The sequence below is a fragment of the Phyllopteryx taeniolatus genome, chromosome 22 (assembly GCF_024500385.1).
Source record: "Phyllopteryx taeniolatus isolate TA_2022b chromosome 22, UOR_Ptae_1.2, whole genome shotgun sequence".
Classification (NCBI taxonomy): Eukaryota; Metazoa; Chordata; class Actinopteri; order Syngnathiformes; family Syngnathidae; genus Phyllopteryx; species Phyllopteryx taeniolatus.
The window spans coordinates 6000132-6022988 of record NC_084523.1 but is presented as its reverse complement, the minus strand read 5'-3'; the positions used below and the strand labels follow the sequence as shown (position 1 = coordinate 6022988).

The window sequence follows — 22857 nt, the reverse complement described above, 5'->3', positions numbered from 1 at the left end:
TACCTATGAAATACATCATACTCACCAGAGATGCACATAATTAAATATGTTAGTGTGCAGATCGCTATAGATGTTTTACAAGTTGAACTGGCAAGTTTTTTTTCCCGACGAACCAATCAGAGGGCAGAAAAATGCAGACGTCATCGAGGGCCAGCGCTCTGGCCCTGTGAGAGTTCATTTAAAATCTGATTGGTGAAGGAAACAGTACAATTGCTCATATAATTTAAATTACATCTGCCAGAACTACTGATTCTGAAGGCCCTGAGCAGATTAGATTGACATGGCAACACATATAGGGCTGCATTCTGATTGGACAAAAAATAAATAAATAATCTACTGGAAGCAGTGCAGCTATGAGAAAGGCAACCAAATGGAAATAATAGACTGTTTTGAATGAAGTAATACAATTTCATGGGATAATTATTTGAATTTAGTTTGTAAATGTAGGTCAGTGTTTCTGATAGTGTTTAACGAAAACTCCCTACCACAGATATTAACCAGTAGCCAGGGTCACAAAATAATGTACTGTATTCTACTGCGCTGACCTCTTGTGGCTAAAACAAGCAACTGCACCTCAAATTTCCCCCACTTTAAGTACTGAATAATATAGGGATGCAAATATAACACGGTATATATATATATATATATATATATATATATATATATATAGATATATATACATATATATATATATATATGTATGTATATATACATATATATATATACATATATATATATATATATATATATATGTATATATACATATATATATATATATATATATATATGTGTGTGTGTATATATATATATATGTGTGTGTGTATATATATATATATATATATATATATATATATATAGTATTGCAGAAAGACAAAATGAATATCTACATTCCGAATAGTTCATAAAACAATCAAATATGATTTAAATGGCAAATGAAATGTATCGCAACCATTGAGGATAGAGCATATGCAGAGGCATAACCAGTATAGCCCCCCCACATTCAGTATTTTATTTGACATCCATCTACTTACATTTTTTAGCAAAACAGATATGAAAATACACTGGAAATATCTCGAACAGCCACCTCAATGCAAACAAATCAAGCATAAAACACTACAGAATGAGAGGAAAAACAGTGAATGGAACATGACGTGAACATATTTGAAATGATCTTAAAGGTGAATTTGGCAACGCTAATTGCCTCCAATGAGTGTCAAATATCGGCATCTAGTCCTCCGCGAGCCCAACATCGCTATTCAACATTCTGCCTCTGCCTCCTCATCCATAAGTAATAGGGAGGAAATAACACCAGAGATATTTCCTTGACAACTGGGTAGAAAGATGTATTACTCACGGCACAGCTCCCATCACTCCCCCTCGGAATGACACGGATTTGGACGAGAGCGGCCCAGCGTACCTCACTAGGAATAAAACGCCAGGAAATCCTGACATGATATTTGGTTTTTGCCTTTTCATTTCATTTCTATTCCTGGAGGAGGAAGATGTGTTTAATTAGCCTGGTTCAATCTTTAAAAAGGCAAGAGAATAAGCATGTAAAAAAATACTACATTCCACAACTTCATCAGTTGTTTCTGGAAAAACTCAATTCTAACCAGGATTTAAAGAGTAAATTCAGAGTTTTGTCTCTAAATGTACTATACTTGTTGGAAGATAATTGCTGAAAACGTGCAAAGACTGAGAAATATGTAGTCCTCATTTGTGGAGATATAGAGTTTTTTTTTTTTTTTTTTTTAAGAATGCTTCGTTGTTGCATTCAGCAGACACGTCCACAGTGTCTGAGAACGGAGACAAGGGCTTGACTTTTTTTTCACGATTGTGAAGTCTCATTTTCTATTCGTGGGGATTTTATTATTATTATTTTTTTTTAATATCATTCAAATTTGACAGGGGTGTTGACACTCAGTTTCTTAAATAAATCCTGGCATGGAGAAAGGCGCAGAAAGATTGAATACCTCTCCTGATACAATTAGGTTTCCGTCTTTTTTTGGACGCATGCAGCGAGCACCTTTTCTGGGATGAATAAAGATGAAAAATATATAATCAGATCAATTCATTCAAAAGCCAGGAGAGCCTCATTAAATGTTCTTCGTGAACAAAGGCAGGAAAAAAGCATCCTGAGCTCACAATGAGTCTCTTTCTCTGCAAAAAAAAAAAAAAATACTAATGCACAATAATATTCAGTCATAATAAGTATCTTCCCTCTATGAGAACAAGCCGAGGGATAATACCAGTACCCTAATGATAACCCTGAATTTCTTTCGTCAAACTACTTAATAAACATGAAAAGCTATCTTTGTTGTAAGAAAGTAGGAATTTGATATTCTAAATGCATTGGGGCATCAGCAAAAAGGGGATTTTTGGGTACAAAACACCAATTTGCCAATAAAATAAGGTGTTTGTTTACGGTGTTTGTGTGCGTCAGATAGCCGCTGGAACCTGCTGCCTCCCCGGTCCCGGTTGAGTTGAGATTTTCTGCGAGTGCCAGCGAGTCTCCTTGTACACAAACCAGGCGTTGCCGGCCCACACGAACATATTGAGGTAGCCAAATACCTGAAAGCATTGCGCAGGGGGGGATTTTAAAACACAAAAAGAGACACATTTTAATTAATAAATACAGAGTTCCTGACTCACTGCCTGTTTTTGTTGATTCCAAGCAAAGTGTGAGTGGGGGGAAAAATTTTTTAAAGTGTTGTTGCTCAGTGTCTCATGACTGTGTGAGTCAGTATGCTGAAGAAACTGGCCAGTGAGAATTTTGCATAAAACCCAACTGATGGTGCTGTTAGAAAATATTACATTAACTTTCTTCCTCAAATATATATTTTATTCAATACAGACTAGTGCATATATGGCAAAATGTTTAGAATTAATTTAGTCCCATCTTTGGAGTAATTCTCATCGTGTTCCTGACACCCCTCCCTGTCCTTTCTCTGCTGTTTGACGCAGTAAAAGCTCGAGAAGCAGCACTGGGAGCGATTGGTTGAGCCCCCCACCAATTCTGCCTAGTAACAAGGTGCTGCACAAATGTCACATGATCAGAAAAAAAAACATCGACTAGCCCAGTGTTTCCCAACCAGGCATTTAATCGATTGAATTTCAGTGATTGACGGAAAGTCTCACCACGGAGATATTGAGCGTGCGCAGGTTGGCGAACTCGGTGACCTCGCAGGTGATGTTGCCGCCCTTGCAGAGCGCGACGGTGGCACCGATGCCTTCGGTGTCCGTGGCGTCCTTCACGTTCTGCAGACCCTTGGCCCAAGCGGACGAACACACCAGCCACAGGAACACTATGACCGCCGTGATCACAAAGTCCTGGAAGTGGTCGACACACACACAAATCACTATAAATATATAGAAGCCACCTGGAACATCTGAACTTTCTTTGAACATGGGTGTGTAGACTTTTTATATGCACGGTATGCTACTTTTAACATGACGGAGATACAAAACCCTCACCAAAATGGGTCCAAAGTCAGAGTTCTTGTAAACGTGCATGTAACCCAAATAAACTAATAGGGCGGCCATGCTGTACAGGAAGCAGACGATGGCGACGCCCACGAAGAACTCGGCCGCGGAGGACGAGTCACCCATCAGGTGCGTGGTGCCGACGGAGTGGTTACATATCGTGGAGTTTCCCTCGATGAGCGGCACTTCGCTTAACCTGACAACATAAAGCACATCAACCAGGTGTATGTGGCGAGGGGGGGGGCGGTAAAAAAAAAAGTTCAAGTTCTAACCTAAAGGGGTAGTGGAAGTTCGCGGTGAGCGTTTCGTTCCTGCCATCGCCGCAGAAGATGGACACGATGTTCTTTGCCACGAAGCCGCCGCAGCTTCCAAAAGCAAATATGGCCGTGAGCTGTTTGGAACAACAAGACAGCAATATATTAGAAGAGCACAGTAGAAAAGTCGAAAATTGCCTATAGATGCCAGATGGCGGCAAAGCAATACTTTCCCATTAGACAGCGCTACGGCCTCAGCGCATAAATAGCGAATTGGTGAGTTTTTCAGCATATAACAAAGGACAGGTTTAAATAAAAATATTTCATCAGCGATTTAGGAATATCCAGGGAACTCTTTATTTACAGTGTGTAATGATTGACATATAGCCCTCCCAATGACAGAATTAACGGTGACCAAAAAGCAAACTGGGTTGCAAAAATGAATTGGAGAGAGAGAGAGATAGGGAAAAAGAGAGATGGATAATTCCACAGCCTAACAGTTGTTCAACATTCACAGCCAACTTCTCCAGAACTTGCATTCCCTCATTATCTTTGACTGTCTACAATGGACGTTGAGGAATAAAAGTGTCTCCTTGGAGAGCATTCCACTGCAGAATGCCTCGCGGGAGTGGGGGCAGGATGCAATTTAGCGTGGAGGAGACCATGTGACGCTAATGCGTGCACACAAATGCCATTCTTAGAAATCGTGTTTTAAGAAGTCAAGACGGACAGCCCCTGACATGAACGACATAAAAAGATGCAGCACATTAGTCAAGGTTTATCGCAAGGACTGTAGAAAAATAATTTGTTTTAACCCTGCCATTCTGTTGATTTTCCATGCACAAATAGTAATGTTGTGGAGCAACACATGTAAGACAGACAATACTCTCAGGCATATATTATTTATCCTCTGTGAAGAATGACTAATTTCACAGCAGCTCACTGATGAGATTTGACCGGCTCCATGTACAGTATATCCATATGTCTGTATTATTCTGAAACTCTGCAAATGTGGTGGAACCACAGAGAGTTCTCAGGACTGTCTGAAGCTCCCTCTTGAACAACTGTACCATGAAAAATAAACACATTTATGGCACGTACAGTTTCATGAGTTTTCCTTGATTTAACACGCATGGTAAATCTAAAATTACCCAGAACAGCCTCATGTTGTAGCCAGTGATCATTTTAAATCTTTTCATTTTTGTGCATTTTGGCTCACTCAAATTTCAGGGTGACAGGACGACACTTAGGCCATTTTTATTGCTGTCAAATGTCACAATGGGTCTAATTTGACGTGAGTGTAAGTGTTCAGGGTGCGTTCTGTTTAAAAGTGCTGGCTACACGGGCAGCGTTAGCATTTTAGCTTCAACCACATGCGTTCTTTAAACACACACAGACACCTCGAGGCCTGAAACCAGATGTTGCTCCACATGACACCGGCCCCTGTGTGCTTCCTGTTGAAATGCTGATTTCCCCCTGACCCCCACCCCATTCGTTATAGATCATGTAGCCACATGGCGCACATGCAAGATGCTAAAAAATGGCGGCGACATCAGTGTATGAGAGGACGACGCCAACGTCGTATTTCCAACATGTGGGTCAACATCCTCACTTCTAAGCATTCGATACTTCCTGTTTACATTTGACTCTCAGGAAGTACAAGCGTTTAGGTCCACTGTGTATTCCCGCTCCGGAATGATGACATTAACTTTCTGGGTGTCTCTTCCCAGCTCATCATTTGACACAATTAACGCGTTCACAATCAGCATGTGACCCAGTACGTAACGAGCAGCTCCAATTGGAGGAAAATAGAACAGATGCAAGTAAACTCTATACTTTATGGTCAAACACGAGGTATGTGTATGAGCTTTTTCCGCCAGACTGTTATTCCGTGGGGTCAATTATTGCTGAGCGTGGCTTTAATCTGTAACCGTGTCATTTGAAGCACAGGGCCGCGGTAACCGGTGAAATGGACACCGTTTCACTTTCTTCACTTCACACACACACACAAAATAAAAGAATTTCAGTTATACAGTGGTGCCTTGCGATACAAATTACCCAATTTACAAGAAACAGAAAGAGGATTACATGTCGTGTATTTCTAACAACCACATAATTTTGCTTATGCTAGCTCAATGCTAAAACACCATAGACGGGCTAATGAAACTAGCATTGATATGATCCTCTTAGCAACATATTGTAACACATTTAGAGACATTACAATACATGCACATTCTTTATACTCTGCGAAACACGACTAATATTACAGCAGTTTACTCAGTAATAGTAGTTCCGAAAATCTTGGTTTGTGTCTTCGTGACTGTATTTTACTGTTAAGTTATGCACACTAGTCGTAACAAATTCATAATGCACAATTTTTTTAATTCTTTACTTTCTACTTTATTACGTCATTACTGTTTTATAAAGTTCAATATTATAGAATGCTATTTTTTCTTACAAAAAATACATTCCTTTTTTTTTTGAGGGAGGCTGGAACCCATTGATGGCATTCCAATTAATTTTAATGGGGAAAAAGGATTTGAGATGAATGTTTTGTGTTGCGAGCATGGTCAAAAATGAATCAAACTCTTAAGGCACCACTGTATATAATGTTGTGGTAAAGTGATATATATATCTATATATATAGATATATATATAAACATTTTTTTTATTATTATTATTATTATTTAAAACAACCAAAATAGGTGATTCTGCAGATACTAAACAGAGTATGCGGGGGTCCACTGTATAACTTTGACTCTCATATACCAGTACTTTGTGGGGACAAAAGGGTAAAAATTTTTGCACACTGTATGTTCCCAATCAATCTATACTAATATGCTGTACCTCCAATGCTGAGGTGTTAATTGGACTTCAATACACTTTTTTTCCGAAGAGATCCTTTTAATTAAATTGCATCAACAAAAAAAGTCAAGAAAACGGTCCAAAAACGTTTTGTAGCTGCTTATGGGGTAGATTAGATGAGAAGGGGGAAAAAAGGAACCGCACCTTCTTGTCGTCTGGTTCTGACCCACTTTCTTCCTCAGTCACATACTTTAAAAAAAGAAACAAAAAGAACCAACTTACCCACTCCACTAGTTTGACGAAGCCCAGTGGCTCCTTCAGCGGTGACAAGTTGAGCCGAAATCCGGTCATCACGACTTGGGTCCAAAACTTTTTTTTTTTTTTTTTTTTTGTGGAGTCCTGAACTGTGTTGAGTCGGTGATGTTGGTCCCACACACGGAGGCAAAAAAAAATAAATAAATAAATAAATAAAATAAAAAGTAGGCGTGATTTGACATCGTGACGTGAGTCTGCTGCTCACACTGCAAAAAATGAGCACTGAAAAAAGTGACGAGAGAAGGGAAAAGTTCGACGATGAATTCGGTCATGAGGCACCGAAGCTAGGGGAAACTTTTTACAGTTTAAACAAAAAGCAAATTAACTGGAGCGTTTTTTTTTGTTTTGTTTTACAGCGTAGAGTCGAACACGCGTATAACAAATATTATATCATTTGTTACAGCTCTGTAACGTTCTTCCTGCTATGGAACGTTCCAGAATCCCCCCCCCCACAAAAAGACTGAATTTCGTAACGTCCACTTTTTTTGTGTGCGGCTATAATTTGAGTGAGATGAGGCTCATGGCTATAATTTGAGTGAGATGAGGCTCAAATTTGAGCGTGCGGGCAAACCTCCTCGAAGCCGACCGGGTCATATGACGGCCGGAACAAAAGCAAAAGATTCTCAAAGTTCTTTTATGTAAATACATATATGTATAAGGACAAGAATTTCCAAGCGTTACCGAACACAAAATACATTCGATACATTGACAATATAGCACGAATGTGTTTGAAATCAACGTTTGGTTGTTATTTTTCTTTAGGAGGTTAACTATTCTCCTGTGGCAAAACTGCGGATTCGAGAACACAACGCAATGCATTGTGGGAAGTGTAGTATCCCGGATAACAAGCGCAATTTTAACCACAAATAATGCTAAAGGTTTATTTAAAGGATTTGCTTCATTTCAGTCGCTCGTTATGATAATAATTTTTTAAACCGCACTACATTAGTCTTGACATATCGGCAGGAATCATGTTTTAAAATCAGACACACATTCACTTCAATATTTAAGGCATTTAGAAGTCTTAAAAATGACCAACAAACAAAATAAACTAATTATTGCACTAGTCTGAAAAATAGTCAATCCTTCCCAATTGGACTATGAATACATATCTAATTGATCCCAGAAAAAAAACTAACAGGAAAAGCATCATATTGTGTCCCCTAAAGTTCAATTTAATGCCATTTTGCATTTATATTGGACACTGGACAACACGAACAAGACAATCTGAAGCAAAAAAATGGATGAAACGTCATCAAACAGACAGGTGGGGTGTTTAATTGTTGTGTCGTCGACAAAGGTAGCTATGTGGGTGAGTTTAAAAGTGTTGGTGAGAATCGGGACAACCAACATATACACGCGAGGAAGTCAACAACACAAGGAAAGACATAATTCACAAACACTTGATCATTCATAACACACACGCACACACGTCCAAACAGTCGAGCAGGTTGGATATTTTGTGTTGGTACAAAAAAGGTCTTCCTAACAAAAATATCATCATCTAGTGTGGTGGTCTCTCGGACCCGCTTCCACCCCCCCACGGTCTGATTTCAACCAAACTAGTTGTATGTACAGTAGAGAAAGGCAGTACATGGCCAGGCCGTTTGTAAATAAGGATATTTACTGCAATATACAATATTCATCTGAGGTAAGAACAGTGAAATCAACATTAAGTCCTTAAAAAAAAAAAAAAAAGCACCCTCTAGTTGTGTAAAAAAAAAAAAAAAAAAGGGAACAGCAAACTGGGAGGTGAGTTTTAACAGCAGTTGTAAAATCAAACAAAGGGGCAGGCAAATTATATAAAAGAAGTGTGACCTACTTCAGCGCGTTACAGGTGGCTGTGCAGTTTTATCAGCTCGCTGTTAATCGAGTGTGATGGTGTGAGGGGATCGAAGTGGGTGACATCACAGGTCTACAGCCACGCTAATGCACATGATGGACCACCATTTTTGAAATAACATGGATTTGTGCAGCAGAGGGAGCTCTGGATTACGGAAACAAAGAGAATTTAGCAGAAGTTTGCGCAAAAAAAAAAAAAAAAAAAAAAAAAAAAAGGAAGGAAAATAGTGGCATTTAGAAAAAAAACATTTAAAACATATTCTTAAAAATCCAAGCAAAAAAAATATTTTTAGATTAGTTATTCTACTATTTGGTGGTTTGGATTACTCCAGTTTAAATGTAATACTGTGCATTTTTTTGTACAATTGATCTAAAGAAATCTCCACAAATAGCTGTCGCGATTGTTCACAATAACAGCGTTGCCATAGTAAGGCTATGACAATCTTTGATATCCTGCTTAACATCAATCTTCAATTACACTCATTGTCCTTTACGACTGAGACAATTCAGTGCACTAATAGAAAGAACTGTTAGAAACGTTTTTCCACTACTGAGCCACATTTTCCCGACTAGTATGCAATTAAACCTTACTAGTAAAATACTGTGCTACACTAGTAACTACTAGAACCAACTCGTAGGCATGTCCACTAGTAGTTTTGCCTCACGACAAATATGTAGTCATCCTGCTAGTATACTAACATTGCAGAAATGTTATATAATGTAAAAGGAAGCAGTAAGACTTAATGTAAAAGGAAGCAGTAAGACTCATTCTACCAGTGCACTACGGCTTTCCATAAAGCTGCTTCAGCATTTATGCGATATCTTAAGGTCCAGGGACAAGTTCACTTTTTGTCCTTACTAGTGGGACAACTACGTTACTCATGAAGCAACACGGTACATTCGTTGACAAGTACTCGGACTACCAGTGACATAAGTCTACAAGTTAGCACTTCCCTAGTAGTACCAGCAGCTCACAGATGTCAACTAGTGCACCGTTTTACTTTAGTAGTAACATACAGTTGTCCTACGTGTGTGCAGAAATTTTATAGAGTAGTGGAAAAAGTGTTAAGAGTAAGACAGTCATTCGAATAGTGGGCTGAATTGTCTTAGCAGTGAGGACAAAGAGTGTCGTAGTACATGGACATCAAGCATATGAAATAAATACTCAAACAGCTTAAGAGGAGCTCGGTGTTGATTGGATATTCTTGCTGGGAAGTTAAGATACCTGTGATGTGACCATCTCGTAGCGCCCATATTCTTAAATCGGTTGATCCGAGGAGACACACCACATTAAAGGCAGCGATACTGATGGAAACCGATGCGGTTGTCGAAGAAATATTCAACTGGACTCTCCCAGCTTCCCCCTCCTCCACAATAAATACCTTGCTAGTGAAAACAAATAAAAAATCCCAGAATTATGATTTGCATAAAGGAATACCACATATAGATGTTAAGACTCACACATCAGAAGCGACACCTAACACACACAGTCAGGAAGTGATTCATGTCCTTCAATCCTCTTCATTCCAGTCAAGACATTTTATGTGATGTATCAACTTGACAAAATGGAAGATTTTGATGGCCTCTTGATGATGGGAATGCTCTTTGAGGGAGATTTCGAAACCTTGCAGAAATGCACCAATGACTTTAGCGCAAAACATTCAGGCAGCACTTGAAAGATTTGGGCCTTTTCTTTTACATTTTGGCTGAAAGTAAAACCGCACTGCTATTTAAATATATTTAAATGCCTTCACATAAAAGACGAAGCCAGGTAGATTACAGAGGGCGTGTGGTGAAACAGAGCAGCCGATCACGTCGTCCGGTTCGTTCAGAGGGCGTGGCAGCAGCTCGGAGAACATCCATCCTTCCATTGGCTTGCCGCACTTCGTACACATTTCTTCATATTTTTTTATATATCATTTGTCATCCTCAGAAGTGAGTGAGCTCTGTGGAGTTCTTGTGATTTATTATTATTTTTTTTTAATGGAAGTCACAGTTTTAGGGGACTTCCGGGCAGGATATATCATCAGTGCACAAGGCCTCGGTTTATTTTAGGGTGTGTGATGTCAGAGGCTGAGGAAGAGGGGTTCGAGAAGGAATTGGGGGGCGGTATTAATGAATGGCGGACTAGTGGCGGTAGCTAGTCAAGCTCGCTCTCCTTGAGCTTGGCATTGTCTCTGACTTGGTCAAACGTGTACGTCTGCACAATCTTGCCGTTCTGGAAGACCGTGTGCAACAGGTCCTGGTTGGGGGGGAAAGTGGAAGTAGAAGAAGAAGACGTGAGGAACAAACACACGCTGGATCGCTGTGAACATTTTAAAAACAACAGCAGGGGATTTTCCTCATGTCCTTATTATTGTTATTGAGCAATTTTGACGCTTGAAGATATGGCGCCCCTTGTTGCTTTAGTTAATTTGTCCCTATATTTATAATTAGCAGCCTACATCCTGGTTTATGGAGGATTATATAGTGACTGAAATGGGAAAACTATATCTAAAATACATATTCCTCTGTAGCTTTATCTAGATTGAAACTATTTTCCTGTCTCTTCCACCACTCCTTGATAACATTTTGCCAAAATTGTACTCTGTCAGTTTGGTGTAAAGACACAGAAGAGCAGCTGCAGGAGTGCTTCCATGTCCCACTTGGTTTTATGAGTTTAAAGAGGTTTATTTTTATTAACAGAGACTATTGAATTTATTAGTAGTACTTTATTGTGTTCTATTTGGGATTTTTATTTATGTACAGCACTTTGTTACAGCTCAGGTTATTCTTTAAAGTGCCTTTATACATGAAATCCAATTGAGTTGTGCAATTTTACTGGTTTATATGTCAAAACGAATTCTATGAAAAAGGTAGCAGTTTGTGCATCATGATAAATTCTTCGCGGCTCCTGGTGTGCACAACTTGGCCACTACGTGGCAGTATAATGGAGTCATACACACAAAAACGAAGAATTTCACAACTACTGTAAGTGACTCACAAAGCTGGAGTAATTTGAGCAGTTTTTTGCAGATGATAAAGAATATATGCCTATAAGTATCATTATATTGTTTGTATACGTGTTGATGCACCACTGTGCGGGCTTTACTGAGGCAAAGCTATGTGGTTGTTTTAAATACACAACGGGTACTTCTCTTTGTATAATGTTTAGTTTGACAGTAAATTTAAACTGGGAGTGGCATTAAACAGCTTGAAGCCGCTTTTTTGAAGAATTGTTCACTATCTGCCAAACTACTGCTTTTTGGGAATGAGTTCACTGCCACCATATGGCGGGCGTATCTTAAATGTTTGCTCGCAAGTCAAAGTAAAAATGAGGGGACAAAAATTAAAAATTAAATAAAATTGGCTGAATGATGGCGCCTAAGTCAAGTCAATTGTATTTCAAGGCACCACTGTACATAAAAACAAAGCTATTGCTGGCATAAGACTTTGGAAAGTATTGTATATTTTGTGATTTTTTTTTTAAATACCCTTTTACTAATACCCCAAGTGAACTCACCACTCCGTACTCCTCCAGGTCACCTTTGCCCTCTTCCAGGGTGACAAACTCCCCGCTTTGAGTCCGGTGCAGAGACAGGCGTCCTTTCTTTGACCTCTTGTTGGGGTCTGCTACGGGATCCTTGAACACGTTCACCTGGAACGAAGCAGGGAAAATGCTCAGTTCCTCTCAATAGCAAATCTGAAAGTAAATAACTACATTTTATTTAAGTAGCAATTTTCACAGAATGGACCACCATAGTATTTCACATAGTATAAAAAAATAAATAAAAAAAAACTGTCATGCATACACAAAATATCGAATTACAAAATTTTACAGTTAACACAAGAAATAACACAATTCAACAATGCAATGGCTCAAGGGTAGACATTTGTGGGCGGTCCCTCACCCCAAGTCCGTTTGTGACCACGTAGCTGCATTTGAAGGAACAGTTGAGCAGATCTCTGGTTAGTTTCTGGAGCAGAGCCCCCCCAGAGCCGAAGGAAACGTTCTCAATGGACCACCGATGCTGTTTCATCCCCTCCACAATCTGTCACGTCACAAAATGGAGTGAGAAAAATGGATTCCTTTATCCTCAGTGAGCGCGTTACAAGTGCGTGTACCTCCTGTAGAGTGTTAATGTCCACTCCGTCTCCTTGGATGACTCGGATATAAGGAGGCAGCACCATGAATCCTTTGGAGTTCTCCTCTGGCGGGAACTTCTTACCCAGGATCTCCAAAACCTGACACAAATTCACTTATAAAGACGAACTCTAATATCGCAGGGAATTTGGAAAGTGTGGAAAATCTACGAGCGCACCTTTAACACTGTATCGAGGGGGTTCCCCGAGTCTGGCCGCACGACGAGCGGCGCGTCGGCGCTGCGTGACTCGATGAGCCCGCGGAGGTCCTCGCCCCAGATCTTCTCGCAGGCGTTGTAGATGTCGTAGCTGTCGCTGACGATGGAGACGGGCACGCCGGGGAACTGCTTGATGATGTGCTCGAAGGCGTCCTTCTCGTGGTCCTTGCCCCATGCTGTGATGGTGCTGTGACAGAAAATAAGGTATTACAAGTGCATCTAGAGTTAGAATAGCCTCTAAAGCTTAATTTAGTTCAGTAGTTCAATTCAAAAAGTAAAGATCACTAATTCACGTCAGCCAGAATAAAATATTTCATAATTTGATTATAGTTTACAGCAAATTAAAAACCCTGAATTCACCACCTCAATAAATTAGAATATTACATAAACAATCAAGGATCATGCAAAATAATTCTTAATACAGATATTGAGTACGAAATAGCCTTCTGAAAAGTACGTTCCTGTCTTTAATGAATCTATATGAGTACTGAATTAAATGAAATTTTCAAACATATTTTAATTTGTTGAGTTGTACCTGTAAACTTACAGACTGTCCACAAGGGAGACACATGTCCTTATTTTCACATGAGAAAAGTTTTAAATTGTAACTTTAAAAGCAGGGATTTTTGGTCCAGGGGCAAAAATCTCCGGGGACAAATGCCAATTAAACTATTATGTAAATAATAGGACTATATTCTCAAAAAACACACCTTTTGTTCTAAAAAGAACAATAACAGGACTTTATTTCTGTAATAATACAATTTATGGTCTAAAAATAAAACCAATTTTATTCATGCAGGGACCTCAGATAGTGATGATACGTCACACACTTTTTAATTGGCCCAAAGCTAATGTTGGGAGGAGTAATTGGTTTATCATGTTTGTTTTATTGGCACGCCCACCCCATTTGTAGGTAAGCACTTTTAAAAAAATTATACAAAAATAATCTATTGCAAATTTTTGCAAGAAAAACATGTTTGTCGTGTGCGGAGCAACGTGGCCGTAACAAAGAACATAACATAATTGAATTGGTGGGTTTTTTTCATGTTCTTTATCAAGTCCTAGGCAGGGACTGTTAATAGTTTGAAGTTTGGATTTTTATTGAAGGACATTCTTATTTTTTTGGGTTGTTTTGTTGTTGGCCTTTGAAAAAAGATTTCATCAAAAAGAGGTAGTTGGAGATAGATAAATAGAAGATGGAGAGACAGAAGAATTCATGTTATCTATATAAATGCAAAACAACAAACAAATACCACTGATGTCTTTTATCGCAAATTTGATTTCTCGTATTTATAATATTAAAAGTTTGTTTATTCCAGATTCAGTGTTTAAGCAAAATCTAAGTTTGTTGTCATATGATAAACTTTAGCGCTACATTTCTGCAGAGAAGGGCAACATGCCTATCGCAGTGATTTTTCATTAAATATTGAGTTTGGCCTGTGACGTTGTGCCAATTTTTTATTTTGGCCCACCATGAATTTGAGTTTGACACCCCTGGCCTAGGGGATTTAAGGGGTAAAAGCTTAATTTAATGCATGATTTATTGACTTTATGATATTGGGTTGCCATTTTTTGACTACAAGGGTATTAAAGATGTTGATTTTTTTCATTCATTTAAAGGAATAATACACCCACGGTACAAACATTGCATTCCTCAAATCACATCAACCATGAACGATTTGTTACAGTGCAATGGACCCCTTGCTAAGGTAAACACGTGTGTATAACTGTGCGTGTCATTCCATACCAGTTACTATGGCAACAATGCGACCGCCCTACAACGCACTGGTGCGGGAATGAAGGATGAACCGAAGCAGCAGTAACAGCCCTGATGGCGGGGAGGAAGCAGCCGTGTGTGTACGTGCGTGTGTGTGGCACAAATAGACCGGTGCCATAAAACAACAGCATGTGTACACAGTGCGACAGCCAATCACAAGCTTCCTGCCTCCAGCCAATCATGGCATGGGGAGCCAAACGAGCCCCCGACACACAGCAGATGTCTCTGGGTGGATTTGGACGACTACGGCTGAAAAATTCCACCTAACAGAGAGCAGCTTTGCTACTGTAAAGATTAATAAAGACAGGATAATTCCTGATCTCCTTTTATGATTCCACTTCATCTTTGTGTCTTTCCCCAGAATCCCCATATTGGACTTCAGACTGAATAAAGAGGCCAATATAATGATTCATTACATTGCACTTGACTGTGTACAAATGTGCTTTTTTACAGTGCCCGCTTTCATCGCGGGAGGCGGGGGTACGTTCCAGGCCCACCTGCAATAGGTGACAATCTGCGATGTAAAGAGACAGAAATGGTAAATGATTTGACCCCTTCTGCCAGCTTTAAACTTATTAAAACACACTTTTTAAAGTGTTCCTTAGCACCTGTTCTCACTCTGCCATTGTCAAGAAATTGAGGACTATTACATACCATCACTGAGGAAACGAAAAGAAGACTCTCACATGTACAGTTGGAAGTTCATGCAAAACTAAGCTTAATGCTAACTGATAATGCAAAACACCATAGTCAGGCTAACGGAAATTAGCGTTGATGTTATTGGAATTATAAACCTTCAAACAACTGCTACTTCACACACAGAGCAGCAACACATAGAGAGCATACAACAATACTAATATTATGTATGCTCTGTGCGAACAACTACGATTATGGGAGGTTAGTGGGAAGACCTTCTTCGCCTCTTCTTCTTACTCTTAATTACACTGCATGTCTTCCAGAAGACCTCAGGGTTGGCCACCATGTTGTGGTACCACACTGAAGGTGCACAACTAAAAATTTGGACCCACCTGTACACGGTAAAGCCCATAAATTTTTTTTTAAAATAAACAAAAACATTTGTTTAAGAATCTGTGAAATAGCAGGAATACACTGCATTGTGAACACATTTATTGGACCGCAGTGTGTGTGTATGTGTGTGTGTGTGTACCTGTGTTCCGCAGCAGGTACAGAGAACCCTGGGACTGGGTCCTTGGTGCCATAGTACTTCTTGATCACACAGATGCCAGCGACTGTATCCGTGCCCTTAAAGTTGACCAAGTGAGCAGAGGCGCCGATGCCCGCGGTCTGTAGAAAACAATAGAAGATAGGAAAGAAATTAAATACACCCTACGTGACTTTACTACATGATGAAATTTCCTCAGTACCTCTTGCGAGGAAACGCCCCGGTAGCCGAAGTCGTGCAGTTTGTACTCGAGACCCTGCAAGTTCCCCGACGTGTCCAGGAGATACCTGGCCAGGATCTTTTTCTGTTCCCTGGAGTTGGTCGCTACGGTGATGGGGTACCAGATCTGCACCAGGATGGTCTGACGGAAAGAGGAGGGACAGTCAATGCCCCGTTGAGTGGTCAACTGGAGCTAAAACCTTAAACCAACAGGCTGAGAAGTGGGTAACACATTCCTTGATGTTCCCGAATTCCTTCTAGGTGAATAAAAGCGTGAAAACAAGCATCTCAACTCACATTACATGGAAAACACAGTGTGGGTGTGTGGTGAAGGTCACCTCCTTTCGGTGTGTGTGTGTGTGTGTGTGTGTGTGTCGTCACCCAAGGCAAAGCTATTATTTCTGGGCGGGAGGTTGTTTTGAATAGTTGGTCTTTGTTTGTCTGCTAACGGGATTACGCAACAAGAAAAAAAGTCGATGAACACAAACATGCACACATACTAAACAGACTCATGTGACTCCGGTACAACTCCCCCTTTTGCATATACACACAAGGTCATACAGCATTACTTACATATTGACCTTGACTAATGTCATAAAAATAGTGGTCATTACGGCATGATTAAATGAGGTGGGTACATTATAGCTTGCTCTGTCATCAAGAAAGAGAGTGGTTGCTCCTTCTCAACGAGGGCAACAAAGCAGAATCATGCGTCTAATTTTATCATATTGTGTGTGTGTGTGCGTTTTTTGATGCATGTCTTTATACCAGCTGTGGGGATTTGAGCGGGTGCATCAGTGTGTGTGTAACGTGCCCAATTTTACACAGTGTGTGCATGACTGTGCTTGAACAAATATGCCTGCTTTTATGTTTTCGTTATAGCTAAATGAACTACTGGTATGCTTGTCTGCCTCTCAGTCAAGAAGATCTGTGTTCGAATCTCATTCTGGCTTCTTCCCACGTGCCAAAAACATGCACATGGTTAATTCGACTCAAAATTGTCCATAGGCGTAAATGAGTTTGTCTGTGTGCTTCCTCCTGGACTCACCTCCACCCAGTTGGTGAGCCAGTAGCATTCGGGATCCGTGCTCTCCACGGTGAACAACACGTTGCCGCGGGGGATGACGCTCCCCTCCGGTACCGCCTTGATTTCTATAGGCAGGTGGCCGTTGTATTTCTGCAAAATGACACACTCTCTCCAAGATTCCGAAACTTCAAGCCAGGTAATATTGAGTTTCCGACCTCCAAAATGTACGTCCACCCTTTCTCGTTAAAAACATCATCCTGGAAGTGTTCCCGGTACACCTCCTTGGCCTCCTGGATCTTCTCAGGAGTGACTACCTTTCCTGGACACGAGAGGGAGAGAGATTTAGTATGAAGTGGAAAAAAATGAAGCGAAGAAGCCCAAGGGACTGGAATGCTATTTTACTGTCCATGGTTGTAATCCAATTAGACGCATCCGATGCGCAGCGACAGGGCTTCTTTGTCCTCTTACTTACACTCACTTCTTGATATTGTGTATTTCTAGCTTTAACTTTCCAAACAGCATAAAGATCCCATTGGTACATTTGTGGAAAAATCCTATTTCAATGAGGAGACACTGGATGCTACACTGGTACAGTTGTACCATTTGAATGAAAACAATGCACCAATTGGGGGGAAACTGACATTTTTAATCACAAGAAACAGCATTACAATAAGGACATATTGTAATCATTTTGAAGAAAAACTAAATTCTGGGAGCAAATAAAAGTTCATGGTAAACTGCAAAATCCAGACAGGATTCTGATTACTTTTTTTCTTGATTTTTCAAGACCAATTTATGCAGTGTAGCATGTCACTTTACAAAAAAGCGACAAAATATTTTGTTCCCATTCTGCTGATAATTTGATATACTGCTAGCCTAATAGCATAAAAAAACAACACCTTTCTGCTGACAAAGCATTTCTGCGTCCTCGGGTACACTTTGGATTGAATAGTTGAAGGATCAAGAATGCAAATGGGAAGGTTAATCATTGAGCCCGGTTGGAAGGAGAGGAGGCGGGGGTCGTCGGGTAGGGCCGGTCGTCCGCTCTCATTGGCTCAAAAAGCAGCTGTGCTTTTGTGCCACTCGCTCTCCCCCGCGGCACCTCTGCCGTCGCACCATGAAATCCTCTTAGGAGGCCACAGACTCCTTTTGCTCAAGTGGCGCAAACTACAAATGCGTACATCCTGCTTCACGTGCATGCACTAAATCTTAATGATTATTTCACAAGAAATGAACATTTGGTTATTGATGCTCGAGATACCATTTTTGGTCCATGTTGGGATGGCAAGTACCATTCAAATAAAACCGATGAAGTCAAGACTTACCTTTGAGGTATTTGTGGAGGATGTACTGCAGGCCGTAGAAGACGGTTTTGTCGTATTTGACTTTTCTGCTTTTGGTGGGATCTGTCCTCTTCTCACGACATTCGAAGTAGGAGTAGACTTTACTCGTGTTTGGGGGGTACTGTTTGTAATGCGTTACCTGCACGTAAAGAACACACAAGAACTTATCACACGGGCACAATGGAGGAGCGTCACCACATACACTGTCAATAAAGATTATTAAATAAACTTCATCTGACCCTTCAACCACTGAACTCAATAGTTCAACTAATCTAGCAAGGTGTGCGTTATCTTCAAATTGCACAACTAAGAGGAAACTGAACAATAGCAAAACTATTCATCGTTGCAAAATACAGCATGAGGGGGTATTATAGCTTATGGGGGGGGGGGGGGTGAACCTCCACCTAATCACACACTCACTGCTTGAATGTGACATTTTTTTTTGTTACAGTGGTTTAAAACTATGTAAGATGTTGCTAAAATGTTACAAGTCAGAGTTTTCCCGACTGACACATGCCCGGGCGCATTTCCTCAAACAGGAAGTACCTATGCCATAAAAGGGGCAACCTTAACAAAATAAAATATAGTAATCATGTGACCCTGTTGGTCATCCATTAAATCCACACAGGGATTTGAAGATTGAACACGTGTCACTGTACTGAATTAAATCAATTTAAAGTCATCCACTATAGCAGTGAAAATGAGTGTAATAAATGGAAAGCCTACAGACTGTTCTCCCTGATAAAATTGGAATTGATGGAACAGTTTCAATGCACGTCTGTCAGATGTGAACTACTATTCTAGGGATTTTGCATTCAAAACAAACTATACCGGGTGGAAAATTTGTGATTTACTATGTCGGCGGCCTTTTAACACACAATCTTAACTCGTTTTATGTTCACTTAAGGTTTAAACTTGAATCTGTGTGGTCCGCAGACTAAACTGCAGTCTTGGGAAGGGCGGAAAAAACGAGAGGCAAAGATAAATGTCAACGACCAACTCAGTTTATTTGACCCCTGTCAGTGTCCTTTCATGGCCTCAAAATAGAGTCAAGACATTCACAGGAGGACGTGTAGCTCCCCACCCACACACACTCTCTACTAATATCCAGTTTTCTCTTTGGCTATTCTAAACACCAAAGTGGACAGACTTAAAATGCAGCTCTCTGTATGTAATGTGATCGGTGCAAATCATATAAAAAATAATGAGATTAAGGTTACTTCAGGGCTTGTCCAAACTGTACTGGAGGATGTGTGTTCAAAATGAGTTGCAGCAAGGGGGCTGTCCTGCTACCTAAAATGTCATAAGTCCCACACCCCCTCATGCCTACACTTGTCATTGTGAATGTTTCCAAACAATAGGTGGTGGGGGTGGGGTGGTGTGGGTGTGTGGGTGGGGGTGGGGTGGGGTGGGGGGCTTAACTTTTCATGATAAGAGGAGACGGCCAATTTCTCCCACAGCTGTATATTAGATGAAACCTCAGCAGCCATTTAAGAAACACACATCCAGAAGACATAAAACATGATCGGTGTCATGACCCTTCTCTGACTTCTTCGTGCAACTTCCTCTAATTTTATTTTAAGGGAGATGCTTGCTCGCTCGGCACAGATTATGTCCAAGCATGTTTTGTACAAGTACAGATTGTTCATCATCACTGCAGCTGATTCTGTTTATACTCACATTGGAGTTTTCTCTTTTGAAGGTATCCCCTGGAGTTTATCGCACTTTGCAACCCCTTTGCCTCTTCTCGCACACTGAACAAAGCAAACGCTGCAGGATCTCTTTGTAGATGCACTGGTTGGTCGTCTGGCCCCCATTGACAGTGAAAATCCGTAATTTGGTTTTGAAATATAGCTTTTGTGACTGACGCTAGTCTGGGAGCTTTTCTGACATTAAGATATGCTGTTTTCAAACTTTATTTCCATCACCTACAGCTCTTTAAGATACTGTACATTGTATAAAAAATAAATTAATAATAACACAAGGAAGAATTCTACTAAAAAATTAAATAAACCAACATAATTGCAGTAGTGACAGTGCAATCACGTGACCACAGTACATGGCAACTAGCCTGACAACGGACCCAGGGATGAACATTTTGGCAAACTTTGTTTGTTTGTATTTTTTGTTTCAATTCTCCCTATAAGTGGTTTCTCGGTCATGCATAATAAAATTTAAGAACGAAGGAATACCAGCTATAAAAAATGGAATGGCGCAACTTGGCACCGCGACAACGCAGCTATGGGGCTAAGGTCATTTCCATTCCGTTTCTCCCACAAGTTTAAATGTTCACCACCCTCGCTCTATTTTGGTTCATAATAACTGTTATAATTCCTTCCGAATTAGACTCTTCCCACGGAGGAGCGCAGCGGACACTTGCTAGCCCGATGCTAACAAATGTTAGCTTGTTAACATCGCGCTTCCCCATTGGTTCGTACGTAAGTTAGCACGTTAGCTCATTCAGCTATTGATGGGATAGCAGAGGAAAGCCAGCCGAGTATCGACCGGTGATTCCGGGGAGGGATTAAAGCCGACTGGGAGATGGTTTGTTTTAATCAGCCCCCCACCTCCGTTTAAGTCTCTCCTCCGCATCCTCCGGTCGACTCGGCCTGGTGTCGACCACCTCAGTGCGGTGGCCTTGGGACTGATGGTGGAGCCACCTTGACTTGAATGCATTTCCATCCATCAGCCCCCACCACCCTCATCCCGCCTGAGGTACGGTACCTTGTAGGAATCGGTCGCGAGCAGGATGTTGAAGTCGGCGTCTCTGTGCTCCATCTTTGCCCCCCTCTTCGGTTGTGAGTCAATCGCAGCTGTCAGTGTGTTGTTGCGCCGTGCCGCTGCCGGGGACTCCTGGTTGATCACGTAGCTGGGCAAAAGGGGGAGGAGGAGGAGGAGAAGGAGGCGGACAGAACCGACGATCCGGGGGTTGAGAACAAGGCGGGGGAAGGGTGCGGGTGGTCGCGCTCCACAATTCCGAAATGGCTCGGCTCCACTCGGTTCTGCCCGGCAACGTGACGCGCGAGCCAACCAGGAAGTGAAAAGTCGCCAAAGATCGAATATTGAGGTGTCGTGACTCACTCTGCAAGCGAGGCCACGACATCCCCGTCAGATTGTATACAGTCCTCCTCGCGGTTTGCTTTTTGCGGTTTTATTGTATTGCGGATTTCAAACTATCCAATTTTACATAGCTATCAACATTTTAAATTTTTTTCATGGCTCTCATTTTATTGTTCTTATTATTAATTTCAATAAGCGCTAAGGATGGATAAACCCAATCTTTCTGAAGCAATGCATCACTTTGAGACACCACTGCTTTGAACCATTTGACATTCTTCAAAAGAGCTCCATTTGTTGGCCAAACCTGCATATTGATTTTCAAGGGACGCGTTGATAACACTCCTTTCATGGTTGTCATGTGTGTTCAATAAAGACCTAGCTGTCTATCATTTTCATTGTGTTCTTCAGTAAATGAATGTTCCAACGTGATCATTTACTCTAATGTGATGTCTCATAATAGGTGCCTACAGATTGGAAGGGTAAATCTGCAAATATTTGTATTTTACAAGCTACATCAAAATGAAATCTACTTATACCGTAGATTAAAAAAATATATATATATTTTTGTATACCGTGTGTTCTAGAACGTACCTTGTGATAAACAAGGGATGACTATAATTGGAAAACTTCATAACATTAACGACTGTTTAAAACACTCCCATGACAAAGGGATATACAGAAAGAAATTGTTATACAGTTGGAAGCTATTTAAATTTAATCTTTTTTTCATTATAATCTCATACGCCTTCAAAACAAGGTGAAAATTAAAATACACTGCTATAACATCGTGTTTAAATTGTTTTAACACTATGCCAACAATTAGTGAGAGGTGGTGCTCTTCCGTTTTTCATAACATCTTTGAGGTCACGAAAGACACCGTGCAAGTTCATAAAATGTACGCAAGAGGGCAGTGTTGACTACATTTACAACGATCGCCCACCTAAAAGAGAACTTAACAATCATACCAAACAAAACAACTTTATGATATGGAATCTGTTAAATAATTGTGCACCTGCTTTTTATTTTAACGAATTCTTGCACAATAACAAACTTGGTAAAGGCATATTTGAAATACATTCCACAGTGGATCTCAGTAGTGAGGTGTACCTTATTATTTTGGCCAGTGCGTGCATGCGTAACAAATGAATGTGACACTCGATTGTGAGCTGCCTAAGTGACTGGATGGTGGTGAGAGATTCCAGCCCGGCT

At 40.5% G+C, this 22857-nt stretch overlaps 2 protein-coding genes across 2 annotated transcripts; both read right to left on the bottom strand.

Annotated features, from left to right (window-relative positions):
• Positions 1 to 951: 951 nt before the first annotated feature.
• On the bottom strand, positions 952 to 6984 carry sypl1 (synaptophysin-like 1). Its single transcript, XM_061762452.1, has 5 exons — positions 6825 to 6984; positions 3756 to 3874; positions 3475 to 3679; positions 3139 to 3330; positions 952 to 2571 (listed from the first exon to the last, which is right to left on the bottom strand). Exons 1-5 carry the CDS (start codon positions 6891 to 6893, stop codon positions 2440 to 2442), a joined length of 717 nt encoding a protein of 238 aa, XP_061618436.1. The 5' UTR covers positions 6894 to 6984; the 3' UTR covers positions 952 to 2439.
• Positions 6985 to 8112: 1128 nt separating this feature from the next.
• On the bottom strand, positions 8113 to 22845 carry nampt1 (nicotinamide phosphoribosyltransferase 1). The gene is made up of 11 exons (XM_061762324.1): positions 21313 to 22845; positions 18571 to 18727; positions 17461 to 17564; positions 17267 to 17395; positions 16202 to 16360; positions 15985 to 16121; positions 13001 to 13226; positions 12804 to 12923; positions 12590 to 12730; positions 12202 to 12336; positions 8113 to 10941 (listed from the first exon to the last, which is right to left on the bottom strand). The coding sequence occupies exons 1-11, from the start codon at positions 21364 to 21366 to the stop codon at positions 10840 to 10842; spliced, it is 1464 nt and encodes a 487-aa protein (XP_061618308.1). The 5' UTR covers positions 21367 to 22845; the 3' UTR covers positions 8113 to 10839.
• Between the last annotated feature and the right edge of the window lie 12 nt (positions 22846 to 22857).

Excerpts from the sequence above, each read along its gene's own strand:
- sypl1 (XM_061762452.1), bottom strand. The coding sequence starts at position 6,893 with ATGACCGGATTTCGGCTCAACTTGTCACCGCTGAAGGAGCCACTGGGC. Across the intron at positions 3,875-6,824 it reads TCGTCAAACTAGTGGAGTGG|CTCACGGCCATATTTGCTTT; the intron begins GTAAGTTGGTTC and ends TGTTCCAAACAG. Across the intron at positions 3,680-3,755 it reads AACTTCCACTACCCCTTTAG|GTTAAGCGAAGTGCCGCTCA; the intron begins GTTAGAACTTGA and ends TTATGTTGTCAG.
- nampt1 (XM_061762324.1), bottom strand. The coding sequence starts at position 21,366 with ATGGAGCACAGAGACGCCGACTTCAACATCCTGCTCGCGACCGATTCC. Across the intron at positions 13,227-15,984 it reads GTACCTGCTGCGGAACACAG|CACCATCACAGCATGGGGCA; the intron begins GTACACACACAC and ends TTTCTGTCACAG. Across the intron at positions 12,924-13,000 it reads CCCTCGATACAGTGTTAAAG|GTTTTGGAGATCCTGGGTAA; the intron begins GTGCGCTCGTAG and ends AATTTGTGTCAG.